Here is a 27,514-nt window from a genome sequence, read left to right as displayed (position 1 = left end):
TGTGTGTGTGTGTGTGTGTGTGTGTGTGTGTGTGTGTGTGTGTGTGTTCAGCTCACATAAAAGAGGAGCAAAGAGAGCAGGAGGGAGGAGAGCAGAGGTGATCCCTAGGAGGCAGCAGCAGCTGAGAACTGCACTTGGACCTGTGCTTTGGGGACCAGGTATATTTAAGGAGCAACTTAGTCTGGACCTCAGCTTGATTTCCAAGTCAAAGTGGCAACAGAGGGAAAGGGAAGGGAGGCAGGTTCTGATCTCTCTGGTCTGCAGGGGCCTGTGGCTGGCTTTAGGTCTAGGAAGGTCAGTTTCTTTCCTCTGATGAAAGACAGATACAAAATTGTAGCCTGACACTCCTGGGTACCCTGCTCTGTTGGAGAAGCTGTGGGAAGAGCCCTGGTCCTGCCTCAGCTGGGACCACAGCAAGAGCTCCTTCCCTGGTTCACAGGCAACTGTAGGCAGAGGAAAGTCTTTCTGTGGAGGAACCCTGTGAGGAAAATTCAGCACAAGAGCTTGGCAAACCTCTATCAGGAAATAACTTAGTTCCTACGTCACTGACTTTGTATTAAGTGTAAGAAGATAGTCCAGTTCTCTCTTGATGTTTATGTTGTATGTGAGATGTAGATATCACGTAGTGCTATGTGCATTTTGTTTGGGATGATAGTCTTATCTCAAACATGGGACTAAGCTGCAGAGAGCCTGGTTTCTGGAGTTAAGAGACGTCACCTCTATCTAACTTTTTAGGATTCTGCACATTCTCCTTCCTTGGCATAATGTCTTCATGCTCATCTGGGACTGAGGCAAGGGGATGGCAGGCAGGTTATGTGTTGTCTGACCTGTAGCGGTCTGTGTCCAGCCTTAAGTCTATGGAGGTCTACAAAGTTGTGTACAGAGGTTAATTTTATTCCCTTCTCTGGCTGAATAATATTCTATTATGCACACTGTCAGACTGTGTTACATGTATGCATCTGTTCGTGATGTGTTGGTGGGAGACTGGGCTGTTTCCACATCGTGGGTACTGTGAACACAGCTGCCATGATCACTACAGCTCAAAGGACCATCCAAGTCTTTCTTTGCTATTTTGTTTGTGATGTAATCAAAGAAGAGCTGTAAGATCAGACCTAACTATTGATTTTCTCAGAAGCCAGGACTGTTTCCCATGAGGTAATATTCTGTGTTCTTAGCTTCAGAGTACAGACACCTGAATTGTTTAAATTCTGGGTTAAATGTATTTGTTTTTTCTTTGTGTGGTAGCTGCCCTTGTGTGTATGGTTTGATTGGCACTTCCTCAAAATTTGTCAAAGCCACGTTATAAGGAATAATGGGTCTATAGAATTGTTGAGCAAAAAAACCAAGTAATTCTTCAAATAACATCATTCATGCTTAAAATGCAAACATCAGCAAAACTAAGTAAACAATTTCAAATAAATATGTATGTTAACCCAAAGCAAGCCTCAGCCTCAGTGAGCTCTAAGAAGCCAAATCACACATGATCATGTGACTCTAGACTCTTACACCAGGTCCCTCAGCATGGCAAAACAGAAACAGTGTAACAAAAAGTTTCTTCATTTTGCATCCATGTTTCCCTAATAAAACCTGATTGCCATTCTGTCCTGGGAACAGAGACACTTCACCTTTCACTCTGGTACTTCCCAATTTGGACATTACATCTTTTTCAAGTAAGTTTATTTTAAAATTTTATAGTTTTCTCATACAGGGTGATTTGCAATATTGAGCACTATCTTGTGTGCTCATGGACATTTGTAAGCCTTCTCTGCAGAAATTTCAACCCAGTGCTTTTCTCAGTTTAGAACTGAGGTTTCTGTGCTGAATTGTAGAGCCACTTTGTTTCAGATAGTAACCCTTTATCACACGTGTGATTTACAGGTCGTCTTCACCCATTCTTGGATTGTCTTTTTACACTCTGTATAGAATGCTCTGGTGCATGAAAGTTCTTAATTTTACAAATGGATTTTTTCTATTTATTTGCTCATGTTGAGATTTTGTTTTCATGTTCAAGAAATAATCCCTACTTGAAACACAAGTTAGGTAAAACTGAAACCAGGTTAGCCCCAGGTTAGCCTGCTGCAGTTAAGGTCTGCATTGCTTCCTGCAGTCATAACCTGTGTCAGGTGGGGTGAAGGTACACAGTAAAAAGTCAAACAAGGTCTCATGTAATTCCCACCCTTTATTCAGCTGTACGTCTCAGTGTTCATGTAATTCATGGGAACTGTTCACAGTTTCTACATATTTTCAGCCATTTTAAAATCTTTTCATGGAGATACCAAGGGCTTAGAGCTCACTAGGCTGCCATTTTGCTGTGCTGTTCTGGTTTTGGCAACGTGCTTTTCTCATTAGCAGCATGGATGGAATAATCCATAACATGTAAGGACTTTAAGGATTTTGAGGTCACATACTAAGGGTGCTCATTACAGGGCTTAGCATAGAGCATGCAGTGAATTGCTTAAGGTCATTATCTTTTGGATTTTATTGCATTGAAGTAAAACTTCATAGATGAGAGCAACCCATGTGTTATTAAAGCTTCGTTAGAACTTTGAAGAATAATGAAGAAAGAGAAGCAGGCCCTCCATACTGCAGATTCGAGGTTACATGCTGCCACTTGTGGCTACACACTGTCAACAAGAAACCTACAAAGGTCACCAACTAGTCTTAGCTGCTGAGCCATTGCATGTCTGTGAGGGAGAGAATGACTTTAAACTCTTTCTCCTATCATAGATTCCTGTACATTGGCAGATTGCTATGACCCAACCACAAATGGCTCCCATTTGTCTTGTGGAAAACCACAATGAACATCTCTCAGTGAACCAGGAAGCCATAGATATTCTGGACAAGATTTCTCAGCCAGTGGTAGTCGTGGCTATTGTTGGATTGTACCGTACAGGGAAGTCCTATTTGATGAACCGTCTGGCGGGACAGAATCATGGTGAGTGGCATGCTGGGTACCAGCCAAAGGTTTGACTGTCTCTGTCACATTTCCTTAATTCTTATTCCAAATTATAACAATGGACAGCAGAACTCCTTTTTAGCAAAGCCACCCTCTCATGCTAAATTGAATCCCTTCTTTACTGCTCCCCAATAATCTCTCCTGTGCTCTTCCCTTCCATTCTGTTAAAGAAAATCTCCCTTCTGAGTGCTCAAGATGAGGCCTTTTCTGCTGCCCAGAACAATGGGATCCTGCGCCTCAGTTCCCTGTCTTCTACAGCAGGTTCTCCTTTCTCAATAAGATATTCCCATCAGGATAGAAAGACTTTGAATACTTAAGACTTTAAAAATCTCTGATAGGTAGAGATGGAGAGTTGTTCCAGTGGCTAAGAGCACTGGTTGCTCATGCAGGCGAGGTTTGAGTCTGCACACCCACATGGTGACTTATATAGTTTTAGAAAGTCCAACCTGAGAGGAACTGATGCTGTTTTTTTGGCTACAGTAGGCACCAGGCATGTTCATGGTGCACTCATATACAGACTGGCAAAATCATCATATTCATTAACTGAAATATGTATATTTATTAATAGTTTACATAGAAATAAAGAAGTCTTAAAAAACCTTCAAAAAGGACTTTATACCCTTTATAGCAGCACACTTCTGTCTTTAATCATTCTGAGTGCAAAAACTATCGAAACTATTCCTTTTTCTATTTTTTTTAATGTGTCTCTGTTTTACAGACCATGCCATTTTCCCACCATTTGTAAAAATACCTTTGGGTTTTTTGTCATTGTTGTTTGTTTTCCTTTCCTTTCCTTTCCTTTCCTTTCCTTTCCTTTCCTTTCCTTTCCTTTCCTTTCCTTTCCTTTCCTTTCCTTTCCTTTCCTCTCCTCTCCTCTCCTCTCCTCTCCTCTCCTCTCCTCTCCTCTCCTCTCCTCTCCTCTCCTCTCCTCTCCTCTCCTCTCCTCTCCTCTCCTCTCCTCTCCTCTCCTCTCCTCTCCTCTCCTCTCCTCTCCTCTCCTCTCCTCTCCTCTCCTCTCCTCTCCTCTCCTCTCCTCTCCTCCTCCTCTCCTCTCCTCTCAAACTCCTCTCCTCTCCTTTCCTTTCCCTTCTTTTCCTTCTTCCCTACCTCCCTCCTTCCTCCTCCATCCCTCCCCCTCTTTCTTTCTTCCTTTTTTCTCTCCTTCCTTCCTTCCTTCCTTCCTTCCTTCCTTCCTTCCTTCCTTCCTTCCTTCCTTTCTTTCTTTCTTTCTTTCTTTCTTTCTTTCTTTCTTTCTTTCTTTCTTTCTTTCTTTCTTTCCTTATTTTTCCATTTTTTCAGAAGTCTTGTTGGTGGGCCTGGCTCTAGCCATGGGGTCCTAGTGGCTCTTAAACTACAGGCAACCCTCCTATGCTTGTCTCCTGCATATAGGGATTGCAGGTGTGTACAACCATGGCTGCTCCAAACACTCCGTGCAGTTGTCAGAGAGCTCCATGTTTTCTGCCTTGTGGGTGCCCCTTTGTTTCCATCTGGAGCCCTTGTGTGGCTTCATTTTGTGTTTAAATGCTTCTTATAGCTTGGAATCCATCATTTATAAAGGAAGACCTTCTTGAGGGGAGATGGGGCATCATTTCAAGTGCTGAGTTACTCACAACACTCCCTCCATTCTGCTGCTATAGCCAGTCTTCACACGCATGGCCCCCTCTTTGTACTTTTTCAAGGCTGTGACCAAAACACTCATGAAGAAATCTTAATGAGGAGGCACTTATCATGACGCATTTTACTCCATAGTTTTTGGTTCATTGATCTTGCGACTGGCTTCACAGAAGTGGTAGGCAGAAAATGAGGAAGGGACTGGAGACTGAGTTATAACCTTCAAAATCCCTTCTCTAGTTACCTGCATCCTCCACTGGGCTTCAAGTCCTAAAACCTTCAGAATCCCTCACAATAATTTTGGCAGCTGGGCACTGAGGGTTTAGCACACAAGGCTGCCTGTGCAGGACACTCAGATCCTGACTTTCATCCTCCTCTCTTCCCTTCAGGCTTCCCTCTGGGCTCCACTGTGCAGTCTCAGACCAAGGGCATCTGGATGTGGTGTGTGCCACACCCCACCAAGCCAGAGCACACCCTGGTCCTCCTGGACACTGAGGGCCTGGGGGATGTGGAAAAGGTAGGATGAGGCTAGGGCTGGCCCTTCTGTGCCCTTGTTATCTAACTATGATCTGTGTGTGAATTCTGACTGAACTGCAACCAGTGAGATAAAGAGTGCTATTTAGACTTCACTCTCAGATAAAGTTATGTGTATCTTAATAGGCAAAACATGCTTTTATTTCTTGCTATTTGGTTGAATGATTTGATTCTGTTTAGTAGAAGTTTATTCAACAGTTAAAATTGCTGGTTCAAGGCGTAGTAGTTAGATTTTAGTGAACAGAATAAAGGTTCTTCCTTCCAAACAAGTTCCTAGTTTCACCAAGAATCCCATGTGGGTTTACTCTGATAGAGTCCAGGAACTGGAAAGAATCAGTAGGGAGAGAGGCAAGAACTATCAGGGGCCAGCCTCTGATCTGTCAGTCTCCAGAGGGAAAGCTGTGGCTGGAACTTGTGACCTAGTCTGTGTTTGGTCAAGGATAGTGGATCTCCATTCCTGTTGCCTCTCTATTCCTGGAAGTCTTCCCTGGAAGCCTTTGCCATTCAGAATGCTGGTGTGTGAGTGCAGTTACCCACCTGTACTCAAAGCTAGAGGAATAAGGCCTTCTGTCTTGAAAGGTGACCCAGGCAGCACAGTGCCTCTTCTACTAGGAGCAGTGAAGTGTAAAGAAAATTTGTTGAGAAGGTGGGTGTCATCTGTCCATTTGTGTGGGTGAAGAATGGCTTCTGCCCTGTCTTCTGAGATACCAAGGGTACATTTTGGGAATGGGGTTAACAAGTTATATTTATATTTTTGAAAGATATATTTTTGTTAGTTTTCTTATGTGTAGTGTGTGTTTCTGCATGTGAGTATAGGCATCCTTGGGGGTCAGAGGCCACAGCTAGAGTTACAGAAAGTTAGAAGCTGCCTGACATGGATGTTGGGAACCAAACTCCAGTCCTTTGGAAGAACAGCAAGTATTCTTACAATTCAGACATCTGAATAAACCTCAGATTTACATTTTTTTAAGAAAATGGTAAAACTTATCAATAGTCCATAGGGAGGGCATGCCTGGAATTCCTATTTATTTATTTGGTTATTTTATTTATTTACATTTCAAATGTTATTCCCATTCCCAGTTTTCCCTCCCCAAATACCCTATCTCCTTGCCCTCTCCCTGCTTCTATGAGGGTGCTCTCCCATCCACTTCCACCTCAGTGCCCTGGCATTCCTTCAGGCTGAGTCATCATTGAGCCTTCACAAGACCAAGGGTCTCTCCTCCCATTGATGTCAGGAAAGGCCATCTTATGCTGCATATGTGGCTGGAGCCACAGGGCCTTCCATGTGTACCCTTTGGTTTGTGGTTTAATCCTTGAGAGCTGCAAAAGAACCACAACCACCACCACCACCATGAACAACAACAACAACAACAACAACAACAAAACCTACAGGATAAAGGGCTTGTGTTGTGTTCTAGAGGTATAGCCTATATAAAATAATCCAAGCCTTTTTTTTGCTGGCTACTTTATTCCCAGAAATGACAAGTCTGAGACTAATTATTTATTAAAAAATGCTTGCTTCACAAGTCAAATCTTGTTCTCCCACTTGCTCTTTATTTCTTATCCTTATTATTCTAACCTGCATTCACCTACATGGCTGGTCTTACTTCACTTACATGGCTGGTCTTACCTCTGCTTGTCTCTGTCCCTCTTCTCAGCATCCCAGGAGGAATCTCCCCTTATTCTAACTTGAGGTCAGCTAAGTGGCTGAATGTACATTTCCTCCTCAGATTTTCAGGGGAATCCCTTGACTATTCCCCAGAATTCTCCCTCCCACTTCCAGAAGCCCCACCTCCTATTTCTTGCCTCAGCTCATTGGCTGTAGGCTTTTTTTATTGACAGGTGATGCTTACTAAGAGATTCTACAAGAGCCCATCAAGGCAGTCATCAGGAACATGAGGCAGTTGGTCACATCTCCTCTACTACTGTGAAGCCATGGAAAGAGAGCAGTGTTCAGTTCTCTTCCTCCTTTCCCTTCAGCTTGAGATCCAGCCAATGGAATAGGACCACTCTTCTTTAGGATGGGTCTCCCCATGCTATGTCATCTAGACAACCCCTCATAGAAATGCTCAGAGATTTGAAGTAAAATTGCCTCAAGTCAACAATGAAAATTAACCATTAGTTATGCATAGAAATGGGATTTCTGGATCATACAGACTTTTACTTTTATTATTTTAGGAAGTGCTCTAACACACCCCAGAGTGTGTATACCAATTGTTGTTCTGTCCAATAGCACACAGGGTGTGTTTTTAAACTCCCATCATCAAAACCTATTATTGATTTTGTTTTTAGTGGCAGCCGCCTTAAGATGGTGATGATGCCCCATCTCACTTTAACTCCAGTTCCCTGAGGGCTGATGCTGTTCACTGTCTGTTCATAAATTCATCAACCACTTGTGTGCTTTCATTTCAGAAACATACATTCAAGTCCTTTCTCATATTTACTGGGGGTATTGGATTAGTTTTGCTGTTGGTTTGCATGCTGGCTTTCTATGTTTGAATGTTCACTGGAAGGCATGGGGTTTACAAGCATTGCTCTCCCGTTCTGTTTTGTATATTTGATTGGTTATTTTGTTTTCTGGCAAGAAGTTTTAGTCAGGTTCTGCCCTACTTGTCAAATTTTGATTTTGTTTCTCATACTTTTCGTGCCATAGCTAACATTGCTGTTATGCATAGTAATGACTAGAAACCCAATTTTTGTTCTCAGTGCTTCATGCTTTCCGTTAACTTTATTATGTAACTGAATAGATTTTTGTCCAGTATCTTCTGAAGTGCTGCCCTTCACAGGACACTGGTAATCAGCATTGTGTTATTTCTGTTCAATGTTTTTTATTTATTTATTTTTTTAATAGCTATTTTCCTCGTTTACATTTTCAATGCTATCCCAAAAGTCCCCCATACCCACCCCCCAATCCCCTACCCACCCACTCCCCCTTTTTGGCCCTGGGGTTCCCCTGTACTGGGGCATATAAAGACTGGGGCATATAAAGTTTGCAAGTCCAATGGGCCTCTCTTTGCAGTGATGGCTGACTAGGCCATCTTTTGATACATATGCAGCTAGAGACAAGAGCTCCGGGGTACTGGTTAGTTCATATTGTTGTTCCACCTATAGGGTTGCAGTTCCCTTTAGCTCCTTGAGTAATTTCTCTAGCTCCTCCACTGGGGCCGTGTGGTCCATCCAATAGCTGACTGTGATCATCCACTTCTGTGTTTGCTAGGCCCCGGCATAGTCTCACAAGAGATAGCTATATCTGGGTCCTTTCAGCAAAATCTTGCTAGTGTATGCAATGGTGTCAGCGTTTGGAAGCTGATTATTGGATGGATCCCTGCATATGGCAATCACTAGATGGTCCATCCTTTCGTCACAGCTCCAAATTTTGTCTATGTAACTCCTTACATGGGTGTTTTGTTCCCATTTCTAAGAAGGGGAAAGTGTCCACACTTTGGTCTTCATTCTTCTTGAGTTTCATGCGTTTAGCAAATTGTATCTTATATCTTGGGTATCCTAAGATTCTGGGCTAATATCCACTTATCAGTGAGTACATATTGTGTGAGTTCCTTTGTGATTGGGTTACCTCACTCAGGATGATGCCCTCCAGGTCCATCCATTTGCTTAGGAATTTCATAAATTCATTTTTTTAAATAGCTGAGTAGTACTCCATTGTGTAAATGTACCACATTTTCTGTATCCATTCCTCTGTTGAGGGGCATCTGGGTTCTTTCCAGCTTCTGTCTATTATAAATGAGGCTGCTATGAACATAGTGGAGCATGTGTCCTTCTTACCGGTTGGGACATCTTCTGGATATATGCCCAGGAGAGGTATTGCGGGATCCTCCGGTAGTACTATGTCCAATTTTCTGAGGAACCGCCAGACTGATTTCCAGAGTGGTTGTACAAGCTTGCAATCCCACCAACAATGGAGGAGTGTTCCTTTTTCTCCACATCCTTGCCAGCATCTGCTGTCACCTGATTTTTTGATCTTAGCCATTCTGACTGGTGTGAGGTGGAATCTCAGGGTTGTTTTGATTTGCATTTCCCTGATGATTAAGGATGTTGAACATTTTTTTCAGGTGCTTCTCAGCCATTCGGTATTCCTCAGGTGAGAATTCTTTGTTCAGCTCTGAGCCCCATTTTTAATGGGGTTATTTGATTTTCTGGAGTCCACCTTATTGAGTTCTTTATATATATTGGATATTAGTCCCCTTTCCAATTTGGTATAGGTAAAGATCCTTTCCCAATCTGTTGGTGGCCTTTTTGTCTTATTGACGGTGTCTTTTGCTTTGCAGAAGCTTTGCAATTTTATGAGGTCCCATTTATTGATTCTCGATCTTACAGCACATTTTATCCTAAAACAAAAGGATATACCTTCTTCTCAGCACCCCATGGTACCTTCTCCAAAATTGACCACATAATTGGTCACAAAACAAGCCTCAACATATACAAAAATATTGAAATTGTCCCATGCATCCTATCAGATCACCATGGACTAAGGCTGATCTTCAATAACAAAATAACTAATAGAAAGCCAACATTCACGTGGAAACTGAACAACACTCTTCTCAATGATAACTTGGTCAAGGAAGGAATAAGGAAAGAAATTAAGGACTTTTTGGAGTTTAATGAAAATGAAGCCACAACATACCCAAACTTATGGGACACAATGAAAGCATTCCTAAGAGGAAAACTCATAGCTCTGAGTGCCTCCAAAAAGAAACTAGAGAGAGCACACATTAGCAGCTTGACAACACACCTAAAAGCTCTAGAACAAAAGGAAGCAAATTCACCCAAGAGGAGTAGAAGGCAGGAAATAATCAAACTCAGGGGTGAAATCAACCAAGTGGAAACAAGAAGAACTATTCAAAGAATCAACCAATCAAGGAGCTGGTTCTTTGAGAAAATCAACAAGATAGATAAACCCTTAGTCAGACTCACTAGAGGGCACAGGGAAAGTATCCTAATTAACAAAGTCAGAAATGAAAAGGGAAACATAACAACAGATCCTGAAGAAATCCAAAACACCATCAGATCCTTCTACAAAAGGCTATACTCAACAAAACTGGAGAACCTGGATGAAATGGACAAGTTTCTAGACAGATACCAGGTACCAAAGCTAAATCAAGATCAGGTTAATAATCTAAACAGTCCTATACTCCCTAAAGAAATAGAAGCAGTCATTAATAGTCTCCCAACCAAAAAAAGCCCAGGACCAGATGGGTTTAGTGCAGAGTTCTATCAGACCTTCAAAGAAGACCTAATTCCAGTTCTTCACAAACTATTCCACAAAATAGAAAAGGAAGTTACTCTACCCAACTCATTCTATGAAGCCACAATTACTCTGATACCTAAACCACAAAAAGACCCAACAAAGATAGAGAACTTCAGACCAGTTTCCCTTATGAATATCGATGCAAAAATCCTCAATATAAGTTCTTGCTAACCGAATCCAAGAACACATCAAAACAATCATCCATCCTGGCCAAGTAGGTTTCATCCCAGGGATGCAAGGATGGTTCAATATACGGAAATCCATCAACGTAATCCAGTATATAAACAAACTCAAAAATCATCTCGTTAGATGCTGAGAAAGCATTTGACAAAATCCAACACCCATTCATGATAAAAGTCTGTTCAACGTTTTAAGTTTTGTATGTGAGTTGAATCTTGTGGCATTTGTCTTTCTGTGCTGGTCATTTTATTTTCCTATATGCATGCTATAACCATCCACACATTTCCAACACAGGATTCCTTCCTTCCTTTCTTCCTGTCTGTCTGTCTGTCTGTCAGTCGGTCCTTCCTTCCTTTCTTCCTATCTGTCTGTCCTTCCTTCCTTCCTTCCTTCCTTCCTTCCTTCCTTCCTTCCTTCCTTCCTTCCTTCCTTCCTTCTCTTTTCCTTTCTATCTGTCTATCCTTCCTTCTTTTCTTGCTTCCTGTCTTTCTGTCCTTACCTTCTTTCCTCCCTTCCTGCCTACCTCTCTCTTCTTCCTGCTTACCTCTCTCTCCTTCCTTCCTTCCTTCCTTCCTTCCTTCCTTCCTTCCTTCCTTCCTTCCTTCCTCCCCCCTCCCCCTCCTCCTCCCCCTCCCCCCTCCTCCTCCTCCTCCCCCTTCTCCTCCCCCTCCTCCTCCTCCTCCCCCTTCTCCTCCCCCTCCTCCTCCTCCTCCCTCTCCTCCTCCTCCCCCTTCTCCTCCCTCTCCCCCTCCCCCTCCCCCCTCCCTCCTTCTCCTCCTCCTCCTCCTCTTCCTTCTTCTTCTTCTTCTTCTTCTTCTTCTTCTTCTTCTTCTTCTTCTTCTTCTTCTTCTTCTTCTTCTTCTTCTTTTTTCAAGACAGGGTTTCTCTGCATATTCCTGGCTGTCCTGGAACTCACTTTGTAGACCAGGCTGGCCTCTAACTCAGAAATCTGCCTGTCTCTGTCTCCTGAGTGCTGGGTTTAAATGAGTGTGCCACCATGCCCTGCTCCTTCCTTCCTTCTTTCCTATTCTGTGTCAGAGTCCATTGCACATGTGTTCTATGCTTTCTTTATCCACATCTACTTCATGACGAGTCCATGCCTTGGCTATTGAGTACTGATGCTGTTCTCTTGGAAATGGGGAGAGAGGAGCAGCAAAAGGGAGAGGCAAGATAGCAAGAGGGTGAGAGGCAAGAGAGAGGTGTGTGAAAGCAACCCCTTTTATAGTACAGCAGGCCTTCCTTGCTGTTGCAGGTAACTGTGGAAAGGAGCATACCTGGCTGTTGCCAGGTAACTGTGGGGTGGAGTTTAGACAACATGCTAACACAGGTGGCATATTTATAAGTACTTAGAAACCATTTATTAAGCAACAAGCATATTTTTAACATCAACGTTCCTTAGTCTTCATGTCTACTTCCCTGCTCAGTATCTAGTTTGAACCTGTGCAGGTCCTGTGCTTGCTGTCACAGTCTCTGGGAAAGCTTGCTTTATTGCATGTGGGCATTCTAACTGTCATAGGATGAAGACCCACAGCACTTTTAACTCACACTTCCCTGGTTGATCTCCTTTTTTCTCCCATTTATCTATTCACTTTACATCACCTTTCCCAGTGAGGGCCAACCAGGCAGTCAAGCTAGGAAAACGGTATCCAAAGGAAGACAATAGTTAGAAACAGCACCTGTTCCAGTTGTTAAGGGACCACATGAAGACTAAGCTGCACATCTGCTACAAATGTGTATGGGCCCTAGGTCCAGTCCCTGCATGCTCTTTGGTTGGTGGTTCAGCCTCTGTGAACCCCTACAGGCATAGCTTAGTTGACCCTGTAGGTCTTCTTGTGGTACTCTTGACCCCTCCAGCTCTCTCAATCATATCCTCTGACTCTTCAACAAAACTCACTAAGCTCTGCTTCATGTTTGGCTGTGGGTCTCTACATCTGTTTTCATTGGCTTCTGGGTGAAGCCTCTCAGATGACAATTAGCCTAGGCTCCAGTCTGCAAGCATAGTAGAATATAGTGCCAAGAGTTGACAGTCTCCCATAGGGTGGGTCTCAAGTTGGGCCAGTCATTGGTTGGCGATTCCCTCAATCTCTGCTCCTTCTTTATCCCTGCACATCTTGTAGGCAGGACAAAGTTTGGGTTGGCATCCCCTCCTGTTTTGGAGGTGGCTTGGTGTTTCCTCCCTCCACTAGAAGTGCTGCCTGCCTACATGAGGTAACCATTTCAGACTCCATATCCCCCACTGCTAGGAGTCTCAGCTAGGGTCACCTCTATATCCTTCTAGGAATCTCCCCTATCTCTAAGATTGTCTAAGAGATGCTGCCCCCTAAGTTTTATTTTCTGTTTCCCCCACCCTTCTCATCCCCCACACCCAATCCCCTACACCTAAATTCCTCCACACTTGATCCTCCACACCTGATACTCCACCTGATCCTCCACACCTGATCCCCTACACCTGAACTCCCCCACAACTGATCCTCCACACCTGATCCCCACATCTGATTCCCACTCCTGATTCCCCAACCCTGTTGTCTAACACTCATGTCTTAGCTTGCCAACCAGGATGTCTTTTACCCAAGTACATGTCTCTTTCTGCCAAGTAGGTTGTCAGTTCTCAGGGAGGTCTTAGGAACTTATATTTTTCCCCATCCCCATCCCCTTTCCCACCCAGTTCCCTCTCTCCATCTACTTCTGATTTCTAATTTATGTCTCCTTCTGAGTGAGAGTCAAGCATCCTTCCGTGGGCCCTCCTTATTACTTAGCTTCTTTGGGTCTGTGGATTATAGCATGGGTATCCTGTACTTAATGGCTAGCATCTACTTATAAGTGAACACATACCTCACTCAGGATGACATTTTCTCTCAATTCCTAGGTAAAATATTAAGGCCCGGATGGAATGTTAAGGCCTAGGTAACTTTAACCTGCCTAGCCTGCCATTATACAGAAACATTTTTCTGCTGTTTCTAGGAAACGTTTTAATGCCAAGTTGATTACATATTCTGTTGTGTTCTGTGCTCTTTGAAATCAATCATGATAGAAGTCAGTAGAACTGCTTTGTATAGTTACCCACAATCCACTTGGACCCAAACCAACCAACCAGAAGCATTTTCTGCACCAGTGTATAAGATTTTATAATATAAGCTGCCCCTGAGATAGATACCAACCTAGGAGAGACATCTGCACCAATATTAGAAACTATTTGCAACAAGACTTCTATTTTGAGTAATGGCTTAGAAAAATATAAGTTCCTAAGACCTCCCTGAGAACTGACAACCTACTTGGCAGAAAGAGACATGTACTTGGGTAAAAGACATCCTGGTTGGCAAGCTAAGACATGAGTGTTAGACAAGACAACTTGAATCCTGGTAGACAAGTTAGGAAATGAATATTAGACAAGGTAAGTCCCTTGCCACAGCTGAATACCCCATCCAAAGGAAGCAGGGCAAGTGTACAATAAATGCCTGTGCCTAAGGAAATCCTGCTGTTCCTAAATCCTGTTGGTGGAATAACTTGCCACAGATGTTCATACATCTTGGGCTCAAAAAGCCCACAGGACATTAACTCTGGGTCATGGTTCAGTTCCTGTATCTGGATCAATCCCTGGATCATCAGTCCTCGCCATATGCTCAATAAACTATCCCTGTCAGACTGAGATCAGTGTTCATGTGGTTTGTCAGATGATTCCATGGACACCAACATTTCTTTTTTTTTTTTTTTTTTTTGGTTTTTTGAGACAGGGTTTCTCTGTGTAGCCCTTGCTGTCCTGGAATTCACTTTGTAGACCAGCTGGCCTCGAACTCAGAAATCTGCCTGCCTCTGCCTCCTGAGTGCTGGGATTAAAGGCATGTGCCACCACGCCAGGCTGGACACTAACATTTTCTAGTTCCATCTATTTGACTTCAATTCCATGATGCCTTGTTTTTAATACCTGAATAGTATTCCATTGTATAAACCAACCAGAGTTTCTTTATCTATTTTTTTTTTTGAGGAATATCTAGGTGGTTTACAGTCTCTGACTATTCTGAATAAATCTGCTATGAACATTGTTGAGCAAAGGTCCTTGTAGTATAGTGGAGCATCTTTTGGGTATATGCCCAGGAGGGGTATAGCTGAGTCACTAGGTAGAACTATACCCAGTTTTCTCAGCAACCACCATATTGATTTCTGACATTGGTTTGCATTTTTATACTCCCACCAGCAATGGAGGAGTGTTCCCCTTTTCCATGTCCTCATCAGCATGTACTGTCCCTTGTGTTTTTGATCTTAGCTATTCTGACAGATACAAGATAGAATCTCAGAGTCATTTTATTTGCATTTCTTCATGAATAATGACATTGAGCAGTTCTTTAAATGCTTATTGGCCACTAGAGAATCTCTGTTGAGAATTCTCTGTTTAGGTCTGTACCCTATTTTTAAATTAATTTATTTGGTTTTTTCATGTTTAATTTCTTGAGTTCTTTATATATTTTGAACACTATCCTTCTGTCAGATGTAGGGCTGGTGAAGATCTTTTCTGATTCTGTAGGTGGCCATGTTGTCCTATTGATGGTGTCCTTTGCCTTACATAAGCTTTGAGTTTTATGAGGTCACATTTACTGATTGTTGTCGTAGTGCCTAAGCTGTGGGTGTTCTGTTTAGGAAACTGATTCCTTAACCAATTTATTAAAAAATATTCCCTATTTTTTCCTCTATTAGATTTATTGTATCTAGTTTTAGGTTGAAGTCTTTGATTCATTTGGACTTCAGTTTTGTGCACTATTTGTGTTCTTTTAAATGCACCACTTATTGAAGGTGCTTTCTTTTTTTCCCCACTGCATGGTTTTGATTTTCTTGTTGAAAACCAAGTGTTTGTAGGTGTGTGGATTTATTCCTGGGTCTTTGATTTTATTCCATTGATCAATGTGTCTCTTTTTATGGCAATACCATGTGGTTTTCATTACTATTCCTCTGTAGTAGAGCTTGAAATCATTCCTGATTTCAAGCTGTGGATTTCAAGCTGTGGATTTCAAGTAGTAATACTACTTGATTTCAAGCTGTGGATTTCAAGCTGTGGATTTCAAGTAGTAATACTACTACTTGAAATCCACAAGTTCTTTTTTTGTACAGAACTGTTTTCACTATCTTAGGTTTTTAGTTTTTCCATATGAATTTGAGAATTGCTCTTTAAAGGTTTGGAAAAAACTGTGTTGAAATTTTGATGGTACCTGCATTGAGTACTTAGATTGCTTTTGGTAAGATGGCCATTTTCACTATGTTTACCCTATCAATCCATGAGCATGGGAGATCCTTCCATCTTCTCATACTTTAATTTCCTTCTTCAGAGTCTTGATATTTTTGTCATACAGGTATTGCACTTGCTTGGTTAGAGTTACACCAAGATATTTTATATTATGTAAGGCTTTGTGAAAGGTAGTGTTTTCCTGTTTGTTTGTTTTTTTCTCATCTGTCATTTGTATAACCGAAGGTTACTGGTTTGTTTTTTAACCTTGTTCTCATCCACTTCACTGAAAGTGTTTATCAGCTGTATACGTTCTCTAGTAGAATCTTTAGGGCCAGTTATGTATACTATCATATCATCTACAAATAATGCTGTTTTGACATCTTCTTTTCAATTTGTATCCCCTTGATCTTTTTTAGTTTTCTTATTGCTTAGATCTTCAGGCAGTAAACTGAATAGATTTGAAGAGTAGAGTGGACAGCTTTGTCTTGTTCCTTATTTTAGTAGAATTGCTTTAAATTTGTCTGCATTTAATTTGATGTTGGCTATTGGCTTGCTGTATATAGTCTTTATTGTGATTAGGTATGGTCCTTATACCCCTGGTATCACCAAGACTTTCATTATGAAGTGATGTTGGATTTTGTCAAAGGCTATTTCCAGCATCTAATGACGTGATAATATGTTTTTGTCGTTCAGTTTGTTTATATGATGTATTTCATTGATGGATTTTTGTATGTTGAACCATCCCTGCATCTCTGGCAGATCAAGTCGACTTGATCACGGTAGATGATATTTTTGATGTGTTCTTTGATTAGGTTTGCTAGTATTTTATTGATAATTTTTGCATCAATGTTACTAAGTGAAATTTGTCTAAAGTTCTTACTTTGTTGAGTCTTTGTGTGGTTTAGGTATCAGGGTGTCAATGATCTCATAGAATGAGTTTGGCAATATTCCTTCTGTTTTCTTTTTGTGAAATAGTTTGAGGAGTGTTGGTATTAGTTCATCTTTGAAAGTTTGGTAGAATTCTGCACTAAAACCATCTGGCCCATTGATGTATCAATTTGTTCTATTGTATCTTCTATACCTGAGATTCCTCTTCCATCTCTTGTATTCTGTTGGTGATATTTGCATCTGTTATTCCTGTTTTCTTCCCTAGGTTTTCCATCTACAGGATTCTCTCAGTTTGTGTTTCCTTTATTGTTTCTATGTCCATTTCCAGGTCTTGAACAGTTTTATTCTTTTCCTGTTTGATTGTATTTACCTGTATTTCTTTAAGGGGTTTATTCATTTCCTCTTTAAAAGCCTCTATCATCTTTATAAGATTGGGTTTACAGTCATCTTCTTGTGCTTTGGCTGTGTTAGGATATCCAGGGCTTGCTGTGGTAAGATAGGTTGGCCTTGATGGTGCCATATTGCTCTGGCTCTTTCTGGTTGTGTTGTTATGCTGTCCTTTAGCCATCTGGTTGTTCCTGGCATTATCTGGATGTTCCTCCTGCTGACAGATCTCTCAGAGCCTTTGGCCTGACAGTGGAGCCCAGGGATTAGTTTGGGACTCATCTTTGTTGGCTGTGTTCCAGGTGTATACAAGAGTGGCTCACCTTTTATGTGTCCCTTGTCCACTTGTGTCTCATCATTTGAAAACTTGCCTATGTTTACTTCTGTCCCAAATTTTAAACTGGGTCATTTATTTTCATGATATTCAGAGTTGTTGGTTTTTTTTGTTTGTTTGTTTGTTTGTTTTTTTGTTTTTTTGTTCTTCTCTATATATTCTGGATACTAACCATCTATCAGACCTCTAATTGTTAAAGACCTTTTCCTATTCACAAAGCACTATTTATTTATTGTTGTTCTTAGAGTCTGTGTAATATATGTCCTGTTAAGAAAGTCTTCCTGTGCAAATGATATTAAGTTTATTTCCCCCTGTCCTTTTGCCAATGAAATTCAGGGTGCCTGATCTTACATTGAGGTCTATGCTCCACTTGTAGTTTTTGTACTGTGCAGGGTGATATAGATTCCACTGAGTTTCTCAGGCTGAACTTAAATTCTTCCTTTAACCAGGTAAAGGGCTTGTGCTCCTCATGCTCTGGCCCCCAGATTACCTGAAGTAACAAGGCCTTAGGAGCAGCCCAAGTCACTTCTGAGGAGTGCTTTTCTCAGTTCCCTTCTCTACCCTTCACATATCTTCCAGGGTGATCCTAAAAATGACTCATGGATCTTCGCCCTCAGTGTGCTTCTGAGCAGCACCTTAATCTACAACAGCATGAGCACCATCAACCACCAGGCCCTGGAGCAGCTGCAGTATCCTTCTGGGATCTGAGCCACCATGTTTCATTGAGTGCTCTGGAATGAATATGGAGTCACTGCCCTGCACTGTCACTATGTGGCTTTTGATGGGGCAGAGCAGAGTGTTTAGAATGATTTATTTTAATAAGAGAACCATGAGAGCATGTGCATGAAGTCCCTTTTCCTTAGCCAAGTGCCAGTTATGTCACAGAACTCACAGAGCTGATCAGAGCAAAGTCTTCCCCAAATCCCCATGGAATAAAGAATTCCACAGAGTTTGTGAGTTTCTTTCCAGACTTTGTCTGGACTGTTCGGGATTTCACGCTGGAGCTGAAGTTAAATGGGGAAGAAATCACAAGTAATGACTACCTGGAGAATGCCCTGAAGTTGATCCCAGGTACAGGAGGGCTGGGGTGGGAAGGCTAGGGAGGGAGGCATGGGATGGGAAGGCTGGGAAGGGAGCCTGGGTTGGGAGGGTTGGGGAGGGGTGTCATCTACTGAGTGCCTTCATCCTCTGTTGAGTCCTTCTGTAATCCCAATGGGATGGAGGTCTGAAGAAGTGCTGATAGGTCATTGACTGATAATTTCTGGGAAGTGGTGTTTAATTTCATTTGGGAAGAGTAGAGCCTAGAGCACAGCAAAGTAATCCAAGGCAACATTCTCTTCAGTTTGGACATTAGTGTCTGGAGTCAATGCATCTAAACTTCCTGAAGGTTTCTTGTCTGCCTTACTGTAAAAAACTCTTGGCTACCTAATTTTTTTTCATGAATTTTTTCGTAGGTATATATTTTAAGAAATATATCTTAAAATATATTTCATGGAGTTATACATCATTTTCCTTATGGAGGAACATAGGTGGTTTTTTGTTTGTTTGTTTGTTTGTTTTTGGCTTGTTTTATTTTAATACCTGATCCATATGAGCCTACAGACAGGCCTCTATGTACAGACATGAGTGAAGCTTTATTTCTTGGTGTCTTCCTCCTTGAACTGTCTGGATGACCTCTTTCCTTCTTGGTCTGGAGGCGTTCCTCCTTGCACTTCCATTCTTCCTTGGACATTCTTCCTTGAGCATCAGCCTGGTCAGCCAGTAGCTTCTTGAGGGCCTTGTCTGACTTCAGTTTGTGGATATGCTATATGAAAATCTGCTTGTTTTTTTGTTTTTTTGTTTTTTGTTTTTTTAATTCATTCCCTTTGACCTTCAGGTACAGAGTATAATACAAATGGCGGTTGATCTTAGAGTCCCGGTATCTCCTGAGAAGCCGGTGCAGGAGCCTCACCCTACTCATCCAGGTCACCTTCTCAGGCGTCCGAGCATTGGCAATACCATTCCTCTTCCCTATGCTCATATGCCTGCCCTTCCATCAGGCCAAGGTATTTTTTTCCAGCATTGAGCCTGGGATCAGACAGTCGCAGGCTTCCAGATGATCAGCCCATCTTTGATCAGCTTCCTGATCTGCTAACGGGAGTTGGCAGTGGTGATTTCATTGGTCTCATAGGGTCCAACCACAGCAGAAAAGACTAGAGGCAAGCCTCTTCTGCAGCCTGAGCAGACTCACAGCAGCGAAAGAGAGCACAGGATTTTAAATGCTGGCTTGATTATGTTGTCTGCAAAAGCAGCTGCGACACATGTGTCTTCTCCATAGTCATTATAGTTTATCCCGAGTCTATTTGACTGTCATAGCTACCCATTTTAATTCATGCTACAGTGTCAGGACCAGTTACATTCATGATCTGGAAACCATTTGCATGGGCATTGTCAGCCTGAGTGTGAAGCTGATGGAGCCTTGTGAGTCACACCAATTGTGGAATGCTCACTGCTCTCATTTTCTGTCTGCTTTCTCTAAACATTGTGCATGTAGTTGTTAGAGGTCTGCCCATGAAACCAGTGCAATTATTCATCTTGGAACATTTCTAGAGTAGGCATAGCCTTACAATTTACATACAATCTTCAACTATTGTTTAATTGTATACAAGATGTCATTGTGTAGCCTAAGCTGGTTGGTTATTGCTATGTAGACCAGATGGACTGACCTGGAACTCACAGCATTTCTCTTGTATCTGCTTCCTATGTATCAGGATTAAAGATGTGTACCACAAACTACTAGCTTTCCCTTCTTTCCTTTCTCTCTCTCTCTTCCTCTTTCTTCCTTTCTTCCTTTCTTTCTTTCTTTCTTTCTTTCTTTCTTTCTTTCTTTCTTTCTTTCTTTCTTTCTTTCTTTCTTTCTTTCTTGAAAGACAATATCTCACAGCATAGACTCTGCTAGCTTGAAATACCCTATGTAGACTAGTAGCCTCAAACTCCTGCAGATCATCTTATAATTTTTGATGAAATAGGTTAATAACACTGAATACAATTTTCAGAAAACACTTCTTCGTTGAACTTGAGCTTTGTAACTGGACACTATAGAACACATGTAGGTACTAAGGCAATGGTTACTCAGTGGAGCAGACCATATGTCTATCAATTCACATTGCTTACTTTTGTGAATAGCTAAAATTGATTCCGGAAAAATCCCAAATAATTCAGTACTTAAAGCACTGTCACTCAAGTGTGAGGACTGGAGGTGAGTTCTCCAGAATGACTTCAATGCTGGGTGGGTAGGGGGATAATAGTCTACTTTCAATCCATTGCACAGGCTGAGGACACAGGAGAGCTCTGGAGCATGATGGGTAGCCAGACTGGCTGCATTGGAGAGTTCTACTTCACCTGAGAGACCCTTTGCCAATAAGGTGGAAAATGACTCTGTCCACATGCACCCCCACACAAACAGATATGCATATTTATACAACACACACATATACAACACATACATACACAGTCTCATGAAATTCTATATTAATGTTCCTCATTAGCTCTCTAGACTTATGTATCCTATGTGTGTCCATAGCCCCTCCTTTCTTCCTCACTTTTACTTTCTATGAGTGTATATTTGACTTTACAAAAATGAGTTCTGTTTAACCTTAAAGTAGTTCTTCATCAATAATCATGGAATCGATCTTAGATTTACCAATGTTGCTATTTTAATACTTGATTACCCTTTGTTGGTTTTTTTTTTTTTTTTTTTTTGTCCCACAAATCTTTTTCTACAAGCAGTGATTAGGGCAGAAATCACCTTTAGCCTCTTGTTCAGTCAACAGGACACCACAGCTACAGTATGCTTGACCCCATGTTCAGGTCTGTGGTTTTCTGCCATATGCTTCTCCACTGAATCAAATAACTCCTTAAATATTTCATCAGATTTCTACCAAGTACAAACTTGTTATACCTTTGACATGCAAAGAAATGTTGCAGGATATGGTAAAGAGTCATATAAGAGCAGAATATTTCACATAGACCAGGGCCTCCTTCATCTGTTCTCTGTGCTAAGACAACTCTTGTTCTTTTGTGTTTTCTCCAACACTAGGTAACAATCCCAGAATCCAAGCATCCAATTTGGCCAGGGAATGCATCAGACGTTTCTTTCCTAATCGGAAGTGTTTTGTCTTTGACCGGCCAACTCATGACATAGAACTCCTACAAAAACTTGAGACTATCTCAGAAGACCAGCTGGATCCTAAGTTTCAGGAAAGAACAAAGGCTTTTGTTTCTTACATCTTCACTTATGCCAAGATCAAGACCCTCAGTGAGGGAATTAAGGTCACCGGGAATGGTGAGTTTGTTGTTGGTGGTGTTGGTTTTTTGTTTTGTTTTTAAATCACACTTCTGTATATAGTAGTATATGCTTTTAAAATTGTATATACAATGGTACTATGCATATATTCCAACTCAAAATGTATATATATATATATACACTTTATAACTGTAGATTAGACACCCTTCTTTAAAATGCAGACCACATCATTAGTATCTATGGCTGCAACATACCTGGATAAAATTCTCAACTGATAATAAAATCACCAGTGAAAAGGTTAAAAGCCACTAAACCTGATACCTCGTGTTTTCATAGGAAATGTTTTGCATGTTACATTTTGGAATGACAAATGTGAAATGTAATTTGGATATTTAAATTATTCCAATATAAACACTAGTATTTAACCAAACCTATACTTTTTAGAATTAGCCACAGAAATAATGTGATATACCTTTCCTTGTTAGTTCATGCATTTGTTTTCCTTCAAAATTTTAAATGCAAAATTACATTTTCATAGACCATTGAATTAATTAGGTGAAGATGGGTGTTAGTTTTTTTTAACATTCTGAATGAGAAAACCAAAGAAATAAAGTGGCAATAGGAAAAAGAATCTGATAGCTTGCTGAAGGAGGTTGTGTGTGTGTGTGCATGTGTCGTTATGTAGTTGTGAGAGATTTAGAAATGTAGTCTTAAAATCTTGTATTCCATTTACTTATAACCTCTTATTTATCCCTCAAAACTCTTGGTTCACAAAGGACTGGGTACTCTGGTGACAACCTACGTGGATGCCATCAACAGTGGAGCAGTGCCTTGTCTGGATGATGCTGTGACAACTCTGGCCCAGCATGAGAACTCAGTAGCTGTGCAGAAAGCAGTCAACCACTATAGTGAGCAGATGGCCCAGCGACTAAGGCTTCCCACAGACACTCTCCAGGAGCTGCGGGATGTGCATGCAGCCTGCGAGAAGGAAGCCATTGCTGTCTTCATGGAGCATTCGTTCAAGGATGAAAATCAGCAATTCCTGAAGAAGCTGGTGGTAATCTGTTGATGTCATTAACTGTCATGGCTCTACCCCTTCAAGACTGTAGTGTTGATGAGCCTTCATTGGCCATAGGTGCATTTATTATTCAAAGATATGTGTTTCAGAGTGTCATGAAGAATACAGTTATGAACGATTACATGTCCCCTTCCCAAAATTCCAGGTGCTTTCAGTCTAGTAATGTCTAACAGGTGGAATAATGAGTATATAGTGTCCTAAGCCCTTTACCCAGTTAATGTTTGTGGACTGTGATCCTTCCCAGGACATCTATAGTGCATCCTTGAAGCTGCTATATTTTTGTGTTCCTAAGACACTGTTTCTCACTGGAATCTTACTACAGCCCACTGTTTTTCTATTGTTCCTTGTTTTATCACTGTGTCCTTGAAGATAGAATTCCAGGATGTGACACCCACAAGGAACCAGAAATGGTAGGATGCAGCCCCATTGCTTCATAGAAGCTCTTGAGGACCAGGTAACTTAAGAACATTTACTGTGGTCTTCCACAGATTTTTGAGCATCCAAATTCAGGTTTTAGTACTTTACATTCCCTTGAGGTCTTATTACACTGGAATGCTTTCTCATGGGAAATATGTTCACTCTTCAGTGAGTTTTCTTGGAATTTTATCCCTTCTATTGCTCCAATTGTGTCAGATCTCTGTACACTTCTTTTGTAGGAATTAATATGTTGGAAGAATGGGCTTTTCCTGTTGAAGAATGAAGAGGCATCGAATAAATACTGCCAGGAAGAACTGAATCGACTTTCAAAGGATTTTATGGAAAACATCTCAACATTTTCTGTTCCTGGGGGATATAGGCGCTACATGGACATGAGGGAAAAGATTGAACATGACTACTGGCAGGTTCCAAGGAAAGGGGTGAAGGTGAGGAGCTGGGAGCACGGAAATGGGGTGAAAGAGAGGAGCAGAGAGCACAACAATTGGATGAAAATTAGGAGCATAGAGTATAGGAAAGGGGTGTAGGCGAGGAGCAGGTAACATTTTCGGGCTGGGAATGGGGTGAAGATGAGCAGGGAACATGTGAACATGGTGACAATGAGGAGCAGGGACCATGGGAGCTTAGCACAGAAGGAAGGACTTGTCATACATGGACACATGACACTGTTTAAGAGGAATAAGAAAACATGAAGATAGCCTGGAACCTTTAGCTTTATGTTGGTGACCAAAACCAGGGATTTGCAATGCAAGGCAAGTGCTTTACCAGAACTATGCTTGGTGCAAAATGGCTTCTATTTATTATGAATTATAATTCATACTATATTTATAAATATTCCCATAAAGCATTCTGAGTGAGATAACTTTATATGTCTGTCAGGATGGTCTACCTATGGAATAGTAAGTGTAATAAAAAAGCTAAAATAGCCCTCTGTTATTGCCAGTGATACCATTGTAAGTCCTTTCTTTAGACCTTTCCTTAGATATTTAAATGTGCTGAGCAATGCCCCCACTAGTGTTCACAGTCACACTTCTCTACCACAAAGCTTGGGCAGTTAAAGTGACTTGCCTATTAGTATACCCAGCAGGAGCTGAAAGAAGTGACTCCTACACAATCATGCAGCATTTTACACTGGGATACAATATCTAAAGGCATCATAGGTTGCAACATGCACAGCTGAACATGACATGGCCAGACTGCATCTGAGCAGAGGCAGGCTTCTCTAGCAGATGCTATTGGAGGGGCCACAGGGCAGGAATTATTGTGCTCCACTGAAGCGCTTGGGCCATCTGCAGGCTTCAATGTGGTATTTAACGAGGCACAGTGAGGACTCTGTTGAGTCTCACGGGTCCTCACTCTCTCAGGATTTATCAGTTTTCTTGGCTCCCTATTGATCCTGCAGGCAAGTGAAGTCTTCCAGAGCTTTCTGCAGTCACAGACCATCATTGAGAGTTCCATCCTGCAGGCAGATACAGCCATCACTGCTGGGGAGGCCTTTGATCCTTTGGCTCTCAGGAGAGGTTAGATTCCTACCATGACTTCCTGATAGAAGCCATAGTAAATGCATGCCAAAATCAGTAGCTTTCTATCTTTCTGTGGATTCCAAACTTGGAAGCCACTGACAGTTCTGGCTGTGTTTCAGTCACATGAGCAGGGTCTTCTCCATCACCCTCAGAAACGTGCTCTCCAGGTGTGGACCAAGGAGGAGTCTGGTTTCCTATGCTTCCTTTCAGATTTGAATTGCTCTCTTGGTTCTGGAATGTTGACATTTTACTTGAACCATCACTTTCTTCTCTCCCTGAATTTTCCTCGGGTAGATAGGCATAGCAATAAGGAGGCAGCAGAGAGGATGAAGGAGCTGCTAAGACAGAAGGAGAAGGAGCATCAGCAGTTGATGGAGGCTCAAAAGAAAAGTCACAAGGAAAACATAGAGCAACTGAGAAGGAAGCTGATGCAGGAGAGAGAGCAGCTCATCAAATCCCTGAAGATGATGCTGGAAAAACAACTGCAGGTGGGGCCCCTCATCCTCCTGGTGGTTCTCGTACCCCAGGCATCAGGAGAAAGTTGTCATCCAGGTCATGGGAGGAACATAATCATAATATATTATTGCTAAGAATTCTCCCTGCCCCCACTCCAAGTGTTATGTTTCATGTAGACTTTGAATTTTGCTCTTGTAGACTCTGGAGACAGTAGGTTTTCTGTTGCTCCTTCAGGATTTTAATGGCTACAGTGGTTTAGCTTATAGAATTGGCATATTTAAAAATGACCTTATGAGGCTTCAGTAAACAAACTTCTCAACCAGGTAGTGTAATAATGCCAGAAGCTGGTCTGTCTGTGTTGTCCAGATCATCAGGCACCTGAGTGCCCCCAACCCTGCCCTACCCACCCCAACCTCCTCAGGGTGATCTATGCTGACATTAAACTGAAGGAAATGTCCAGTCTGAAAGGCACAGTGAACCAGCAGCTTCTACAGGTTCTGTAACTGTCCCCAGGGTAGAGAGCCTCCTTGAAGGAGCACATGACATCAGAGGTATTCCCATTGTCCAGCTGCAAGAGAAATGGTAGTCAACTGCTTAATCATCCAATGAGTTGCCGCTGTCTGCATGATATAGTGTCACAGAGTCTTTGTGGATTGAGCTCTGTGCAAACAGGCCAGTGGCATTTTTGTGGGCATGAACATAAGCACATCTTCGCAGCTCTGTTAGCATTGTTGCTGAGACAAACATGGTAGATCAAGATTAGTAAAGTTTCAATCCTACTTCCTCATAATGTGTAGGTCTATCTTTGGTGTATTTTCTTCATGGTAAGGGAAAGTTTTAAGGAATACACTAAGGACCGCTTGCAAAAGTTTTGAAAGTATAAGTCGAACAATGTTGGGACTTAAAAATATTTACTTCTTTGTTGTGCTCACTGTTTTAGGATCAAAAGGATTTCCTGGAGGAAGGATTTAAGAAGAAAGCCGAGGAAATGAGTGGAGAGATACAGCAACTGAAACATATCATCGAGGATATGAAACGAAACAGTGTTTCTGTTGTGGAACACATCTTAAAAGGATTTGCTACAGTTATTTTTGTTCCCATTTACCGTGCTAGGGAAGCTTTAAGGGGCATTGCTTCACTTTTCAGGAAATGATAAACTGTGACATACACTTTTTTTTTGAAAGCTGCCTCTTCCATTTCCACTCATCGAAGTTTAAACAAAAATAGTGCTGATTAGAGGATATCTGTACCCTGCCCACATGAGATAGAACATACTCTCATGTGTCTGCATAGACATCGTTTGCTTTTAAAGAACTCAGTTTTGAAGCCACTACTATGGAAGCCATGCGATTATCATTACATGTGATCACTGTTGGCTAATTTGACTGGATATAGAATCAGCTAGGCAAAATGGTTTTCAGCACTCCTATGAGGACTATGTAGCCCATATTAGCTTTTGGGTAGTATTTCAGGTTAATATGGTAGGGAACCCATCCTACAGGTGGGCAGCACTGTTCCTGTGGACTGAAGACACAGTAGAAAGATGAAAGAAATCTCCCTACCACTTGTGGCTTCCTGACTATGGATGCTATACAAGAAGCCAGCCTCGACTTCTCTCAGAATGCATTCTCCAGCCTTGTCAGAATGTATCATCATGATTCATGGACCACAACAAACCCTTTCTGAAGTTGGTTTTGTGAGGTTATTTCATCTCAGCAAGAGGAAAAGTCATTGATATCATAACTGTGGTAATCCTGGAATCTATTTAATCATCACTTGTTAGATTGGCAATGAATTTTAATATGACTTGATCTTGGAGTACTATATAGTCAAGAAACAAATTTCAGTCAAGCTATCTGTATAATGATCTGAATTGTACTAAAATATATCCAAAAGATAAAGTCAAACACCATACAACCATGTTATTATTATTAGAAATGCTTCTATCCCTTGCAAACATACAAGAACACAAATGAAATGCCCTCTGGAAGATTAGTAAAATGTCTGATCTACTGGCTTCATCTAGGGAGAATAAGTTGAGGTCAAAAGTTGAAGGGATGTGTGCATTCCATGATGTGCTCAGTCTTACACATTATATGAAGAGTGCAGAGAAAGCAAATTTACATATTAAGATAGAAGCAGTAAGTTAAATCTCACCACTGCACAATGAAATCTCTGCCTCTAGAAATGGAAGAAGCCACTAGAAGGAACCCAAGACCAAGACTCGAGTACCAGGAAGCATAACATTTGCAGCTTAAAGATATTTTCCTTTGTGGCTTTGCTATTTTAAAAGTAATTTAAATAATGCATTTTATGTAAACCCACATATCTAAATATTATTTCAACGGGCAATAAAAATAATTCATGCA

The 27,514-nt window shown here is 41.5% G+C and overlaps 1 protein-coding gene across 2 annotated transcripts; it reads left to right on the top strand.

Moving 5' to 3' along the window:
* On the top strand, positions 1–27,514 carry LOC110294315 (guanylate-binding protein 6-like). 2 transcript variants are annotated; one of them, XM_085836958.1, is made up of 11 exons: positions 1–158; positions 2,728–2,935; positions 4,957–5,084; positions 17,948–18,057; positions 18,243–18,439; positions 21,447–21,692; positions 22,430–22,710; positions 23,388–23,594; positions 24,569–24,686; positions 24,984–25,177; positions 26,086–27,514. In XM_085836958.1, the coding sequence occupies exons 2-11, from the start codon at positions 2,752–2,754 to the stop codon at positions 26,296–26,298; spliced, it is 1,878 nt and encodes a 625-aa protein (XP_085693084.1). In that variant the 5' UTR covers positions 1–158; positions 2,728–2,751; the 3' UTR covers positions 26,299–27,514. The 2 variants fall into 2 exon arrangements, with proteins under 2 accessions (XP_085693084.1, XP_085693085.1); XM_085836959.1 differs by lacking the exons at positions 1–158; positions 4,957–5,084 and having other exon boundaries at positions 2,865–2,935.

Source organism: Mus caroli, unplaced genomic scaffold (assembly GCF_978045245.1).
Source record: "Mus caroli unplaced genomic scaffold, Mus_caroli_1 scaffold_4, whole genome shotgun sequence".
NCBI classification, from domain to species: Eukaryota; Metazoa; Chordata; class Mammalia; order Rodentia; family Muridae; genus Mus; species Mus caroli.
Note: the sequence above shows the minus strand (reverse complement) of the source record. Positions and strands in the feature narration are given on the sequence as shown.

Excerpts from the sequence above, each read along its gene's own strand:
- LOC110294315 (XM_085836958.1), top strand. The coding sequence starts at position 2,752 with ATGACCCAACCACAAATGGCTCCCATTTGTCTTGTGGAAAACCACAAT. Across the intron at positions 2,936-4,956 it reads TCTGGCGGGACAGAATCATG|GCTTCCCTCTGGGCTCCACT; the intron begins GTGAGTGGCATG and ends TCTTCCCTTCAG. Across the intron at positions 5,085-17,947 it reads GCCTGGGGGATGTGGAAAAG|GGTGATCCTAAAAATGACTC; the intron begins GTAGGATGAGGC and ends CATATCTTCCAG.